Source organism: Stegostoma tigrinum, chromosome 1, assembly GCF_030684315.1.
Source record: "Stegostoma tigrinum isolate sSteTig4 chromosome 1, sSteTig4.hap1, whole genome shotgun sequence".
NCBI lineage: Eukaryota > Metazoa > Chordata > Chondrichthyes > Orectolobiformes > Stegostomatidae > Stegostoma > Stegostoma tigrinum.
In genome coordinates this window covers 50,303,619-50,320,226 of record NC_081354.1, presented here as the reverse complement: position 1 = coordinate 50,320,226, position 16,608 = coordinate 50,303,619, and the positions used below count along the sequence as shown (strand labels likewise).

Genomic DNA, 16,608 nt, shown 5'->3' with positions numbered 1-16,608 from the left:
TGGAGGATGCTTTACCTGAAGATCGAAGGCTGAATGTCCTTGACCACTGAAATGTTCCTGACTGGGAAGGAACATTCCTATTTGATGATTGTTGTGTGGTGTCCATTCTTCTGTTGTCGTAGCGTCGACATGGTCTCACAAATATACACGGCCTCAGGGCATCCTTGCCTGCAGCATATGAGGTAGTCAACATTGGTCAAATCATATGAGTATCTGCCAAATACGTGGTGGATGGTGTTCCCATGTGTGATGGTGGTATTCATGCTGATGATCTGACATGTCTTGCAGAGGTTGCAGTGGCAGGGTTGAGTAATGTTGTGGTCAATCATGTCCTGTAGGCCAGATAGTCTCCCAGTCAGGGAACACTTCAGCAGTCAAGAACAATATCACCGCACATTGACCCAGGCACCAGAAAAGGCAGAAACAGCCCTCTTGAGCCCTGCAAAGCCTCCCTCACTAATATCGGGGGGTTAGTCCCAAAATTGGGAGAGCTGTCTCACTTAAGCAACAGCGTGACATAGTCATACTCACGGAATTATACCTTACAGACAATGTCCCAGACACCACCATCAACATGAGATAGTAGGAACTGCCAATGCTGGAGAATGTGAGATAACAAGGTGTAGAGCTGGATGAACACAGCAGGCCAAGGAGCATCAGAGGAGCAGGAAAGCTGCCGTTTCGGGCCTAGACCCTCCTTCAGAAATGGGGGAGGGGAAGGGGTGACTGAAATAAATAGAAAGGTAGAGAGGCATATGGAAGGTGGACAAAGGAGCAGATAGGTGGAGGGGAGACAGACAGGTCAAGGAGGCAGTAAAGGTGAGTGTAGGTGGGGAGTTCGGATGGGGTTTGGTCAGTCAAAGGAAGACGGACAGGTCAAGGAGACAGGGATGAGGCTGGTAGGTTGGGAGTGGAGGTGGGAGTTGGTCATTGAGGTGGGAGGAGGGGATAGGTGGGAGAAAAGACGGACAGGTCAAGTGGGGGGGGAAGAGCTGGGCTGGTTTTGGGATGAGGTCGGGGATGGGGAGATTTTGAAGCTTGTGAAGTCCACAGTGAGACCATTGGACTGCAGGGTTCCCAAACAAAATATGAGGTGCTGTTCCTCCAGCCTTCAGGTGGCATCATTGTGGCGCTGGAGGAGGCCCAGGATGGACATGTCATCCAAGGAGTGGGAGGGGGAGTTGAAGTGGTTTGTGACTGGGAGGTGCAGTTGTTTGTCACAAACCAAGCATAGGTGTTCTGCAAAATGGTCTCCAAGCCTCTGGTGGGTTTCCCAGATGTACAAAAGGCCACATTGGGAACAGTGGATGCAACATAGCACAATAGCAGATGTGCGGGAGAACATTTGTTTAATGTGGAAGGTTTTCTTGAGGCCTGGGATGGGGTTGAGGTGTAGGGGTAGGTGTAGCACTTCCTGTGGTTGCAGGGAAAAGTGCCGAGGGTGGTGAGGCTAGTGGGGAGTGTGGAGCGGACAAGGGAGTCATGGGGAGACCAATCCCTCTGTAAGGCAGATAAGGGTGGGGAGGGAAAAATGTCCTTGGTAGTGGGGTCAGATTGCAAGTTGCGGAAGTGGCAGAGGATGATGCGTTGAATCCAGAGGGTGGTGGGGTGGTATGTGAGGATGAGGGGGATTCTGTCTTTGTTGTTATTGTGGAGAGGGGTTGTGAGGGATGAGTTGCAGGAAACGTGATAGGTGCGGTCGAACACTGTGGAGGGGAAGTTGCGGTCCTTGAAAAATGAGGACATCTGGGATGCTGAGGAGTGGAATGCCTCATCTTGGGAGCAGATGCAGCTGAGGCGAAGGAATTGGGAAAAGGAGGTGGCGTTCTTGCAGGAAGGTGGGTGGGAGGAGGTGTATCCTAGGTAGGCATGGGAGTCGGTGGGCTTGAAATAGATATCGGTTTCCAGCTGGTTGCCGGAGAGGTCCAGGAAGAACAGATTTTCTTTTGGGAGAAGGCTACAGACTTGAAACGTCAGCTTTCCTGCTCTTCTGATGCTGCCTGGCCTGCTGTGTTCATCCAGCTCTACACCTTGCTACCACCGTCACCATCCCTGGATATGTCCTGTCTCACTGGCAGGATAGACCCAGCAGAGGTAGTGATGATGGTATACAGTCAGGAGGGTATTGCTCTAGGAGTCCTCAACATTGACTCCGAAACCCATGGAGTCTTACGGCTTCAGGTTAAACATGGGCAAGGAAACGTCTTGCTGATTACCACTTAGCATCCTCCCTCAGCTGGTGAATCTGTGCTCCTCCACGTTTAACAACACTTAGAGGAAGCACAGATGACAGCAAGGGCACATAATGTACTCTGGGTGGGGGATTTCGATGTCCACCCCCAAGAGTGGCTTGGTAGCAGTACTACTGATTGAGCTGGTTGGGTCCTACAGGACATAGCTGCTAGATTGGGTCTACAGCACTTGGTGAGGGAACTGACAAGAAGGAATAACATACCTGACCTCATCCTTACTAATCTGCCAGCTGCAGTTGCATCTGTCCATGACAGTATCGGTAAGTGAACACTGCACAGTCCTTGTGGAGATGAAGTCCCACCTTTACACTGAGAATAACTTCCATCGTGTTATGTGGCACTATCACTGTGCTAAATGGGACAGACTTCGCACAGATCTAGCAAACCAAGACTGGGCAATCCAGACGGACTGTGGGCCATTGATAGCAGCAGCACTGTACTTCAACACAATCTGTAACCTCATGGCCCAGCATATCCCTCACTCAACCATTACCTTCAAGCCAGGGGATCAACCCTGGTTCAATGGAGAGTGCAGGAGGACATGCCAGGAGCAGCACAGGCATACCTGAAGATGAAGTTCAACCTGGTGAGGTCACCAAACAGGACCACTTGTACACCAAACAGTGAAAGCAGCAAGTGATAGACAGAACTAAGTGATTCCACAACCAACCATATCGTGATTGTTGGTGGACAATTAAACAACTCACTGGAGGAGGAGGCTCCACAAATATCCCCATCCTCAATTATGGAAGAGCCCAGCGCATCAGCATTCATAGCAATCTTCTGCCAGAGTGCCAAGTGGATGATCCAACTTGGCCTCCTCCGGTGGTTCCCCAGCATTACAGAAACTAGTCTTCAGCCAATTCGATTCACTCCATGTTATACCAAGAAACAGTTGGAGACACTGGATACTGCAAAGGCTACAGGCCCTAACAACATTCCATCTATAATTCAGAAGAACTGTACTCCGGAACCTGCCGCTCCCCTGGCTAAGCTGTTCCAGTGCAGTTACAACACTGGTATTTATCCGAAAATGTGGAAAATTGCCATAGTATGTCCTGTACACAAAAAGCAGGACAAATCTAACCTGGTCAATTACTGCCCCATCAGTCTACTCTTGATCATCAGTAAAGTGATGTAAGGTGTCATCAACAGTGCTACCAAGCAGCACCTGCTCAGTGATGCCCAGTTTGGGTTCTGCCAGGTCCACTCAGCTCCTGACCACATAACAGCCTTGGTTCAAACATGAACAAAACAGCTGAATTCTAGAGGTGTGGTGAGAGTGACAGCCCTTGATATCAAGGCTGCAATCGACTGAGTGTGGCACTGAGGAGCCCCAGCAAAATTGGAATTAATGGGTACCGGGGCAAACTCTCTGGTGGTTGGAGTCATACCTGACACATAGAAAGATGGTCGTGGTTGTTGCAGGTCAATCATCTCAGCTCCAGGACATCTCTGCAGGAGCTTCTCAGGGTAGCATCCTAGGCCCAACCATCTTCAGTCGCTTCATCAATGACCTTTACTCTATCATAAGGTCAGAAGTGGGGATGTTCACCTATGATTGCACAATATTCAGCACCATTCGTGATTCCTCAGCTACTGAAGCAATCCATGTTCAAAGATCTGGACAGTATCCAGGCTTGGGCCAACAAGTGGCAAGTGACAATTGTGCCACACAAATGCCAGGTTATGATGATCACCAATAAGAGGCAATCTACCTACCGTTCCTTGACAGTCAATGGTGTTACCATCACTGAATCCCCCACTATCAACATCCTGGGTGTTATCATCTACCAGAAACTCAATTGGACTCACCACATAAACACAGTGACTACAAGAGCAGGCCGGAAGCTAGGAATACTGTAGCGAGTAACTTACCTCCTGGCTCTTAAATGCCTGTCCACCATCTACAAGGCACAAGTCAGGAGCGTGATGGAGTACTCTCCAGTTGCCTGGATGAGTGCAGCCTCAACAACACTCAAGAAGCTTGATACAATCCAGGACAAAGCAGCCTGCTTGACTGGCACTACATCCACAAACATCCACTTCCTCCACCACCGACACTCAGTCGCAGCAGTGTGTACTATCTACAACATGCACTGTAGAAATTCACTAAAGATCCTCAGACATCACCTTCCAAACCCACGACCACTTCCATCAAGGACAAAAGCATCAGAAGTATTGGAGCACCACCACCACCTCTAAGTTCCCCTCCAAGCCACTCACCATCCTGAGCTGGAAATATATCACTGTTCCTTCACTGTCACTGGGTCAAAATCCTGGAATTCCCTCCCTAACAGCATTGTGGGTGAACCCACAGCAGGTGAACTGCAGCGGTTCAAGAAGGTAGCTCACCACCACCTTCTCAAGGGCAACTAGTGATGGGCAAGAAATGCTGGCCAGCAAGCAAAGGCCACATCCCACAAATGAATAGAAAAGAAAGCCTCCAATCTTCAGGTAAAGCTTCCTCCAAGGTGGCCTTCGAGACACCCAACAATGCAGAATCACCAAGAACAAACTGATAGCCAAGTTCCACACCCACAGAGAAGGCCTCAACTGTAATCTTGGGTTCATGTTGCACCCTTCACTTCACCTGATGAAGGAGCAGTGCTCTTAAAGCTTGTGATTTCAAAAACACCTGTTAGAGTATAATCTGATGTCACGTGACTTCTGACCTTGTCTACCCAGTCCAACACCGGCACGTCCATGTCCCAAATAAGTAACTTGACTTGCTCATTTTCTGTCTCATCCCCCTACAATAATTCCGTTATCCTTCACAAGACTACAGGTATCAAAACAGAGGGTAGGAACCTCAGTGCAGGTGGAAAACTGATTGAAACCAGAAAGGTAGGGTGAGGGGTATTGGGTGATATGGTGGGACATTACATCCTAAACTATTGGGATATGTGATTAAATCCAAATCATCCGAAGAGATTGGAAGTCTGATCACTGATGGCTGTAGTTTGAATGCTAACACAAGCACAATATGTGATGATAATAAAGAGATCTAAGGATGTCTAGTTAAGAGCTTTGAAGTAACAATTCTACTCAACAGTGAATTTGTATAAAGGACTGGTTTGGATCTAGTGTAAAACTGTCTACTTCTCCTCATTACAGCGGGGTAAATAACAATAGGGCAACAGGCAACATATAGCAAATAGCTTAAACTGAGGGAAAGTATTGGTGCAGTGGTAACGCCCAGGCTCAAGCTCCGGGTCATGGGTTCAAATGCCACCATAGCAATTAAAATTCAACTAAAATTCAGGAATCAAAATTAGTTGGTATAATAGTGAGCGTGAAGCCACTGTCAATTGTAAAAACCTACCTGGTTCACTCATATCTTTTAGGAAAGGAAAACTACAATCCTTACCTAGTCTGGCCCAAATATCATTCTAGATCCACACCAAATAAGTAAAATCTTAAATATACACTTCAGCTATGCAAAAATAGGCCCTGGTAACTGGGAATGCTTGTACCAAGTAGTCTTACTGAAGTGTTTAAACATCTAATGGGTATAGATAGGCTAAAATTAAATAATATTTTTGACATGATTACAAACTGCAATACTGTATGCTCAAACTCAGTTGAGTTAGATGCAATTAGTTGACCACAAAGGAAGGTGAATATATGGAATAAACTGCTCAGAAGCAGTGGCCAGCGGGAACTGCAAATTGGTCAAGAGAAAACACGAGGAACTCAAAAGTTACAATGAATCAACTACATTTTCAATTTAGAATCCAGTGGTGTTGGCTGTTTCAGAGATAATGGGAACTGCAGATGCTGGAGATTCCAAGATAATAAAATGTGAGGCTGGATGAACACAGCAGGCCAAGCAGCATGTGCTCCTGAGATGCTGCTTGGCCTGCTGTGTTCATCCAGCCTCACATTTTATTATCTTGGTGTTGGCTGTTTGTTTGTTTCTCATCATATTGAGGGCTCTTTCATTTCTGTCTTCAGTGTTTCCATACAACACTCTGAAGAGAGGTACATTTTTCAATCACCAATCAACTGTCTGCAGAATTCTCATGCAACTTGACTGATAACGGGTTCAAATGCCAGATCTGAACTTGGAGTCATTTGGTTCAATCCAATGTTCTATAACTGGAGCTATCAAACTATACATGCTGCTTTTTTTAATGCTGGGATGAGATCTGGCCTAAAATGAATCAGTACAATGGTACTGTAGTGGGTTTCAAAAAAAAGTGAATAAACAATACATTTTTTTCTATCATTTGTCTATATCTTCAACATTTTGATTCCATGCTGATATAGCGCTTGACAGAAGGAAATAGCATTTAACCCTTCTAGTGCCATTAATTCCCATCTCAGACCTACCTTATAATCTTCTAGTGTCCATAAAGGATATTAATCATTGCACTGCACTTCTTGCTGCATCTAGATAATCAAAAAAAAGGGCTGACGCCTGTCTTTTTAAAAACAGTGATACATGGCAATCTTGTAAAATAGCAATTTCAACACTACTATTTAAAATATATGATGTGCCGTTCTACCAATAAATCAGAATCAGAAGTATTGATTTTTGGTCTCTCACTTATTGAGCAGATGCTCCCACTAACTCGGGAAATATTATTCACTGTTCCCAGAATCTGCAGTGTCTTTCCTGATGTCCCTCTCATAGAATCATAGATCACAGAATCCCAAGAGGGTGGAAACAGGCCATTCAGCCTAACAAGTCCACACAGACATTGTGAAGACCATCCAACACAGACTCATCCGTATGGTAGCTCAGTGAGTTTCTGATGTTCTGACATATGGAGATGGTGACAAAGGTGACTGAGAGAAATCCTGTTGAAGTCCTACCTTAACATGTTTGAAAACAGTATTTGATGGAAATATTGGAAGGAACAGTTTTTGCCCTGCCCCCATTTTTTTTTGAACAAATTGCTTAGTTATTCAAATGAAAGCCGAATGCTGTGGTCTGGATGAGACTGTAATTATCCGCCGTTCCTCTGACACAGTGTTTTTCAGAGCTTCATTCACATCTGGGCTTGGCTCTCCTCTTCCTAACTCCCTTTGCATTCAAAATCCTGACATAAATCCTTTGTTTGCATCCATCTCTGACTTTTTCTGAACCTGGGGCCACCTCTTAACCTCCTGTTCTGTAAGTGGTCTATGAGTGCTTTCAGTATGCGAGGGAGAAACTACACAAATATTATTTGTTGTTGAATGGAGCATGTTCACACTGTGGACATCCACAGCTCTATTTTACCCTGCTGCATGTGCGGACTTATTTTGGGGGTTGCGTGGAGGGGTGGGGTGGAAATAAACTTCAAGACAGCTTCCTGATGCTGTCCGTGTGTTGTGAACATGTTCAGGGATGGTCTGAAATCAGAGCCAGTGATTATTCTGCAAAGATGGATGGCTAATTATGGTAGCGAAGGATTTAATCCGGAGTGGACTTGCTGCTTTGAGAGAGCCCCTCATAGTTCATTGGAAGCTCCCACACTTAAGGCAGCACAGTAGCTAGCACGATTATCTCATAGCACCAGGGGCTTGTGTTTGATTCTACCCTCAGACAGCTATGTGGAGTTTGCACGTTCTCCCTGTGTCTGCGCAGGTTCCCTCTGGGTCCACTGGTTTTCTCCCATAGCCCAAAGATGTGCAAGTTAGGTGAATTGGCCATGGGAAATGCAGGATTGCAGCAATAAATAGGTGGCGGTGGTGTGTTGGGTCTAGGTGGAGTGCTTTTCAACGGGTCAGTGCGGACTCAATGGATAAAATGGCTTGCTTCCACACTGTAGAGATTCTATGATTCCTCATGGTGGGCTGAGGGGTGAGTGGGGACAGGAAGTTGGGCATTAAAACCAGAACCTCCATCCCCAAGGAGGAGGTTTTGAGTATGAAAAGTTGCACATCCAGTGTGAATTATCCCACTAGAAGAGTTTCCACTGCACTCTAAAGGGTCCACTAACTTCGGTACTCATCATTTGTAAATTTCACAGAGGCCTCTGAGGCCACCCATATAGAGACACGATCGCAGATCCAACCCTGTCTCTGTCAGTGGGTTTGCTGAAGCTCCAGAACTGCTGGCAATCTGATTGGACCAGGAGCACTGAACCCCCCTGTCATGTGAAAGCAGCCATTTTTGCTGCAGGCCTGCATGGAATCAGGACCCCACCTGGCCCTGATCCTGGGGTCCTCAAGCTTGTGTAATTCCAGCCTACACTCTCAATATCAAGTGGTTCCAGGTTCGTTAGGCAAATGAAAATCTTCCTTCACCCTCCACCAACTGTGATGCCTCAAATCCAACCTGAAAAGAAAATTGTTCATTGCAGCACCATCAAATTCTAACTTCCCAACATCAGCTATACCTGTTGAGCGATGGTACTGACTGTGTTCAAACTATGTATGTTTTATATTATGGATCCACACACACTTATTACCAGGCCATTCAAATCCAGCATAAAGGAAAGTACACTTCTACAAAGGTCAGGATGTGACTGGGCAAAAAATGACCTAGAAATAACTACCTAAAGATAAATTACTGTTAAATATAGTGGGAAACAGTCAAGGAACAGAGAGTGAAGGTTCAGAACAACAATTAAAAAAAGGAGAGGATTCCCGAACCTAGTGCCCGATATGGGAAACTTAATCCTACAGACGGCCTCATTGAATAATGCAAGTACAGGGTGAAGTTAAACAGGAAATTAATAAACAAAGAGAGGGCTTGAAAAATTACTGGCAAGTGAAATTAAGGAAACCCAAATATGTTTCATCAGTACATAAAGAACAAGAGGAAAAGAAAGAAAAGGGCTAAAGACCAAATGAGGAAATATTAAATTAATATTGTGGAAAGCAGATAAAGCCAGATGAAATATATACCAGAAATAAGGAAGAAAGTGATGGAGTCTCTGACTGTTGTCTTCCAATCCTCTCTGGTTATAAGTCTGGTGCCAGAGGCCTAACTGAAAGATCAGTGGATTGTCCTAAATTGTCCATAATTTAAAGAGTGCTGGGGCGATCTCTAAATTGTCAATACAATTGGGCCCAGGTTTATATTGCATGGAAGGACTGGACACTTGAACACTTATCTACTGTAGTTTAGGAGAGTGAAGAGTGATCTTTCTGAGAAAGATAAATTTTGAGGCAAATGAATGGAGTGAATGAGAAGATGATGGTTCCCTTTGTGGTGACTATAACTTGGGGGCACAATTTAAATTAAGAGATCCTCCATTAAAGACAGATGAAGAAAATTGTTTTTATCTTGGAGGATCATTTTTCTGTAGAATTCTTTTGCCCTGACTGTAGTAGAGGCAGGGCCGTCCAATTTTTAAAAATGTTTTCTTCAACAGAGGAATGAAAGGTCATTGGGGGAGTGGGGAGGAAGAAAGGAGGTAAGTTGAGTCACAACAATCATCCATAATTTTGTGAAATAGCCCAACAGGCTCAAGGGACCAAATGGCCTATTACTGCTCCAAAGTCATGATGTAGGTTGGCGGGGGGCACGGTGTGTGGTGTAGAGAAACAGCATGATATCAGTAGCAACATTCCTTCTAGGCTGCTGCTCCAAATGTCGACTGGCATTCCAACGCCATTCCCAGCACTGATTTCTGGTTTTGGAAGTCGCTGCACTACATGTACCTTGGAGGTCTGCATAGAAGAAAACAGTGTTAAAGGGAACATTGGACAGCAGTGGCCTGCGTACTGATGTAGAAGCAGGAAAGCACTCGTGCCCCTCTGGCTCCACATTACCTATCAGTTTGGAACAACCTACATGATTTGCAAGAAGCAAAACCAATCAGAGCTTGTGAAATGCAAGTTTTAACTAGGGTTAGGAAATTTTTCCAAAATGGGCACAGGATACTTGCTCCAATCTTGAACTGAGGTCTATGCTCATTTCAGGCAACTGGCAAATAAAGGCCCCGATGCACTTAGTGGTGGTTGGACTCGACACGTGAGCCATTGCTCATTTGAAGTTTTCAGTTGTATCCTTTTTCACGAGGAGAAACAAGTCACAGACAGCTACAGCACAGAAAAAGCCCCTTTGGCCCATCAAGTGTGCCAGTCATAAATAAGAATCTAACTTTTCTAATCTCATTTTCCACCACTTGGTTCATAACCTCACATGCCTTGGTATCACAAGTGCATATCTAAACATTTCTTAAATGTTATGAGGGTTTCTGCCTCCACCATCCTTACATTTTCTTCACACCCTTTCGACGTAAATCTATAGCCCCTGATCATTGATTCCTCCACCAAAGGGAAAGTCTCTTCTTGTCTACCCTATGTATACCACTTATAATTTTATACATCTCAATTATATTCCTCCCTCAATCTCCTCCCCTCCAAGGAAAACAATCCCAGACTCTCCAGTCTCTCTTCATAACTGAACCTGTCCAGCAGAGGCAACATCCTATGTTCAATTTGCAGCAGAACGAAAAGAGCTTTGATCTAAACAGGTGGGGATTCGCCCAACCACAGAATCTGAACCTGAATTCACAAAGCAGCCTATTCTCAAATATTCTTAATTTTAATCAGTACAAAACCCATTGACAAAAAGATTTTAAAAAGAGATTTTTGAAACATATAAATATTAACTACTGAAGAGATTCAGTATGTCGATTGGCAATTCCAAAAAGGAAACATGGCTTAATTTTGCAGACATTAATTCTACTTTCATGACAGGATGTTTGATTAGATTAAATTCCCTACAGTGTGGAAACAGGCCCTTCGGCCCAATAAGTCCACACTGCCTCTTGGAGCATCCCACCCAGACCCATCCCCCATAGCCCATTCACCCCTGAACACTACAGGCAATTTAGCATGGCCAATCCACCTAGCCTGCACATCTTTGGACTGTGGGAGGAAACCAGAGCGCCTGGAGGAAATCCACGCAGACGCAGGGAGAATGTGCAAACTCCGCACAGACAGTTGCCCGAGGCTGGAATCGAACCTGGGTCCCTGGCGCTGTGAGGCTGCAGTGCTAACCACTGAGCCACTGTGCTGCCCACTTTTTTCCTTCTGGTGAAGAGTTTCCTTTTTTCCAGTATTTTTGCTTTCAATGTTAGTTTACTGTGAATGTTCTTTATGAAGGTAGCCTTCCCCGCACCTGCCTTGGCAGAGCTTGGTAGCCCACCCTGTATTTTTCAGCAATTTATGCTTTTTGTTTCTTCTGAATGTCAGACATTGGGATTCTGTCCATATGAAGATAGGGCCCAACGTACAACAACTGAAACATCTTATGTTTGTACAGTATCTTGTAAAGATGCTTCTCAGGAACAGCATAAAACAAAATATGACACTGGGGCACAGAAAAATATTAGGTCTGCAGATCAAAAGTTTTTCCACAAAAGATAGGTTTGAAGGCAGATCTTAAAAGGAGGGAAGCGAGATAGAGAGAGAGTTAGTACCGTGACAAAGTTTCACAGTCATGGCCTTGATAGCTGAGGCATGGCCAACAATGGTGAAGGGATTAAAATCAGAGCAATTCAAAAGATCAGAATTATATGTGTGCACTTCAATTTTTGTGGGATTTGAGGACACGTAATATAAATTTCAGGTGCAGATGAGGTTGACTGCCACATATACACATTTTGGCAGAGTCACTGGATAATATCAGGAGGAAGGACCCAGGTTGATATGTTTACCTGAAAAAGTTCATTTGTGTAGGGCTATTTGTTATTCTCCACTGGCCCCAGGTAAATATGGCTGACAGAAGGAATTTTTTTTGCCTCATTTCATTTCCTAATGCACAAATAATTGCAACATAATGACAAAGGGGATAATGCAATTTTTATTAACAATGCAATTTGGCATGGGAGATGATTCCATCTCCTTCCCAAAAAGGAGAATGAGAGACGCCACACCATAGTGTTGTCTAGTTGTAAACATTGCCAGTTCTAGCCTGCCACCAAATTGCTAGAAGGCAACTGCAGCTGGTGGGATATATTTTCTGACAGAAGCTGTCCCCACGTGAACACCTCACTGCTTGTAATAACTGAGTAGTTTCCAGCAGTGGCCTTATAGTGGGAAATCAACAGGGAGCCTATCCAAGTGTTGTGCAGAACAGACTTCCATTGAAGCCCACATTGCCAGTGGTTGAATCTTATCGCTGACAAAACAAAAATGTATACTTCTTAAAAACTCATTTAGAGAACACTATGTACCACCGTGCCATCCCTGGGGTAAAATAATCAGTCTATAGACAGGCTGAGCCTGGAATCAAACAGATTTAGATACTATTGGTTCTAAAATGCAGTTGTTTGTTGTGCTGCCACTAAAACACAGAAAATGAAAATGGGCATTTTTAAAGGGTATTCTCCTTTTAACTCCAACCTGATACATTAAACAATTTTATCTGATATACAGTTTAGCCAGCACATGTAGCCCACCTTCACTCATCAATGTCCATTAAAGTTCTGAACATTTCTGTCTCTGTTTCTGAAATCTTTCAGAAATAATTTTAAAACCAACTGTCCAAGTAGCACAACAATGATGGGATTGAAATGTCACTTTTTTTACACCTCGTCGAACTTTGCAATCCACTTACTTCAAGGCAAGCAGCTGAGGGAGCAAAGGAGGACAACAAGGGAAAGAGGGACAAATGGAATGGAAGAAAGGAGAATGAGAAGGATGAAGAGGAAAAGGTGTGAATTACTTAGAATTTACATTGCGGAAACAAGCCATTTGATCTCTTCTAATCAACTGTTCTGCCCTGATGGTTATGCCCCATATAAGCCTGTTCCTGGCTTACCTCACCTAAACCCATTTGTAAATCCTTCTACGAGTCCATAGAAGAGGGAGCTATGAAGAGGTTAGATTGGAAACTATGCATGCAGAAGGAAGAAAGAAGACGTGAAAGAGCCAGAGAGGGAACATTGGGAAAAAGAATGAGGAAGATTAGATAAAGATGGAATCAAATGAAATAGAGAAAATCAAAATAGAAGGGAAGTCAAGGCAATTAACAGACAAATGAACAGAATTTTCATTCCACCACTAAGCATAATTTGACTTCATTTCTTCCTCTGGCAGAACATTTTCTCTTTCCGAGTGTAGTTTTTAGACTTTATCCTCAATGTCAAATCTCAACCATTGTTAATCTAGAGTCAGGTTTTGCACCAAAGACACTTTATTAGCTCCCCTTATGGACTTAATGTGGGAAATGACAGGCATCAACTTGTATCTCAACAGTCTGAGGTGCAGCATGAGTGAGTATCTTCCTACAGCCTTTGATCAAGGCACTGTTTAGGAGGATGGATACAAAGAAAATATTAGTAACATGGTTGAACCACATGAAATTTTAAGTTGAAGATTTTCTTCAATTGATGAGATTTATATTTGCATTGTCTGACTCACCATTATAACACTGACGCCAGCAGTACTGTTGCTCTGCTTTGCTACTGGGTTAAAGTGCTTTCTCAATTTTCCAGTCACTGCTACCTGCATGTCTCGCTCTTGTGCTGTATCATCCTGCAGGAAGGAAGCACGGAACAGATAAAATCTCCCAGAGCTTCTGTTAATACAACTGGTGGACAGCGCAGCAGTATCCTTTTTGTTTGATCAATCCGTTGCACTCATATTCTGCTTCTAAATAGCAGCATTGTCCTCAGTGTGGATAAAACAACTTTGCAGTATGCTGAACGAGCACTGTACAATTCACAGATCTGTATAATTATTATCTTAATCCCACAATATCACAATGGACACTAGAAGATAAAAGCAAAGAGTAATTTTGACTTTGGACAGTACAGTTACAGTTCCAAGAGAGCCCTGGTGCAGCCCAGTCTGTACACCTACTTTCCCCAAACAATAACACATCTCTTCTAACCACTACTTCTTCCCTACTCCCCAACTTGTTTCCTACCTAGCCATTGCTGATGATCCAATCCAATCCCATCCCCTGCATATAAGCAGTAAAGTAACCCTTGCTTCTGACAGCCACTTTTTAAAATCATAGCCTAACTTACATTTGCTTTATTAACATGTATTGACAATTAGGGCATTTTAAGTTTCAAAATTTAGATATTTTGGACAAATTAACCCATTGATCTTTTGCACAGAGTTACAATTTGTGCTTTTTTAAAATAATAATGGTGATGTCAGTTTTTGAGGTCAAAAAAAAATCCAAGCGACCCATCAGAGTTCACAATTCAAGGCCATGTCTATTGGTACCAAATTTTTGCTAAAGATTTTGCCTTGCAGAGACCTGGCTTAACCATTCAGATTATTTTCATCTCCTGAGACAAAGTTTTGATAATATGCATGTTACACCCAAAAGGAGTACACACAGTTCAGTCTTATGTAGAAGTACCCAGTCTAGGCATTAAAACAAAGGAAGTATAATTGTTATAAATTGCTTCTTAAAGCACACATAGGGAAAGTTTGTGTGAAGTTTGAGGGAGATAAACTCTTTTTAAAATCAATAAAAAACATGTTTATTGAAATATCTTTTCGAAAGGATAAATTGAACAGCGCCAAACTTGTCAGCCCAACATTACTGCTATTTGAATCTGGGACAGTTTTCAAATAAAAAATTCGGGCACAATTTAGCAGTTTACTTTTGAGAAAGTAAAATAGCATCTGAAGCATAGAAGTATAAAAGAGGCATCGACCTTGTATGATTTTTGTTAATTTCTGTTGATTTTTGTATTTGACAGTAAAATTCCTTTACAGCTCATGAATTAAGTAGAACATAATTAATGGTTGGCCCATTTCAACTTCATGATAGAGATAGGAGAGGGAATTGGAACAATTGACTTGGGTAATTTAATTAAATCAATCTGTGATTACTGTGTATCCTAGAGAAGGGAATAAATAAAAACAGGAACGGAGTGCTGTGTATCCCAATTCCCGTTCCTATGCTAACCGACTTGTGAACATAGATCAAAGTCAGCATTGTCGCTGGTGAATTTTTGAATGGTGGCTAAAGAAGTAGTCCTGTTTATAACTAACAAGTGTGACCCTATACCAGCTGTGCTTTCCCAGTTTATGTGTGACGTTTATAGAATCACATATTAAACTTGCTCTTCTGTCCTCACATACTCTGATCTTTTTGTACAGAATACTATCCTACTTCTTATATGTAGAATACTCGTATCAGCCACAGTTTGTCACATTACAGACATTTAGTTAAAGCAGATCATTTTGTAGCTTTCTAATCCCTATTACTTCCAACACTTAGGGCCCTGTCACGAAACAGCTTTCCCTAATACCAACAAGGAATTTCAGATGGTGGCAAGGTGTTGCTAAATTCTGTTTCATTTTCTGTGGAATTGACTTTTCTAACCTCTATATGTCCTGAATATTGTATCTATTACCATCTTCTTAATCAAGCCAAGTTTCTAATACTTCCTCCTTCCACAAGTCAGAAATTTCAACATCTTCTTTAAAATAAATGAGCTATAATTTGATTTTGAGCTCAACAACTCAATGGCGCACTTGCGGTAACCATTCCCATGGGCCCCATTTCTAATTCAATGTAGCCTATTCATACACTTATCTTTCTTTCTCTCTGTATAATTATGATACTCACAGCCACCCATGGATGAGTCAGAACTTTCTCAGCTGTGTACCGAGCTTCAATGTTCACCTGCAACATTCGGCTAATCAGTTCCTGCAAAGAAATTACACACTGAAGCCAGAGATAATAGGTGTCAGGAAAACAGATTCAAAAGGCAGAATTATCCCTTCCCTGAAAGAGGTGAGGACAGTGACAAGAAGGGAAAAAAATAGACAGTTTTCCTTGATGAGGTATTCACTTACTTCTCACCATCCCATCAAGTTCTGAGCAAGAAGGTTCACTGGGACCAATTAACGGCCATAAGCGGTCAATTAATAGTCATTTATGGGTCTCAACTCCTCACTTCCCCCATAACATCTCTTCTCGCCAGGAGAGAGAAGTGGCTAGTTACCTGACTGGGAAACCAGAACAATTAGCTTGCTGTTTTTTGGGTTTGCCCTGCAACTATCCCAGGGGATAATCGGAGAAATGGGTGAGTGGAAAGGGTGGTCTCTGAAAGCCACCTGCCTGTCCTTGTCTCCGACTTGTGGCCCCCAACCCTGTGACAAGAAAATAAGAAACACTTCCCTTGTCACTGGTGGAATGTGAAGAGTGGGCCTCGGCTGGCGGTCTTTTGACCTGTGATTGGTTGGCAGCTACTCGCAACCTGGGTCCCCAGAGTTGAGGCCTGCAACAGGCTAAGAAACATGCCAAAGCACACCTATCAGCTGTTTGCAAGCTAACTGGCACATGACAAACTGAGAAATCTCAGCAGTGGGGATGGATGTGTTAGTGACACAGAAAAATCAGATTTGGGAAATGGATTACACCACATTTATGCCCAAAAACAAAAACCACTTGCAGTTACTGAATCATTTTGCCATTGTAGTGACTGAT

General features: G+C 43.3%; 1 protein-coding gene across 5 annotated transcripts in view; it reads right to left on the bottom strand.

Annotated features, from left to right (window-relative positions):
- The window catches only part of dclk2a (doublecortin-like kinase 2a), a 454,170-nt gene that overhangs the window by 7,030 nt on the left and 430,532 nt on the right, over positions 1-16,608 (bottom strand). For 3 of the 5 annotated variants that reach the window (XM_048528836.2, XM_048528842.2, XM_048528867.2), the window contains 2 exons: positions 15,745-15,825; positions 13,569-13,682 (listed from right to left, as the gene is read on the bottom strand). In XM_048528836.2, the coding sequence (XP_048384793.1) occupies positions 13,569-13,682; positions 15,745-15,825 (195 nt within the window). Of the gene's footprint in view, positions 1-6,587; positions 6,648-13,568; positions 13,683-15,744; positions 15,826-16,608 lie in introns of all 5 variants that reach the window. The other 2 variants (XM_048528857.2, XM_048528849.2) reach the window with 1 other exon arrangement.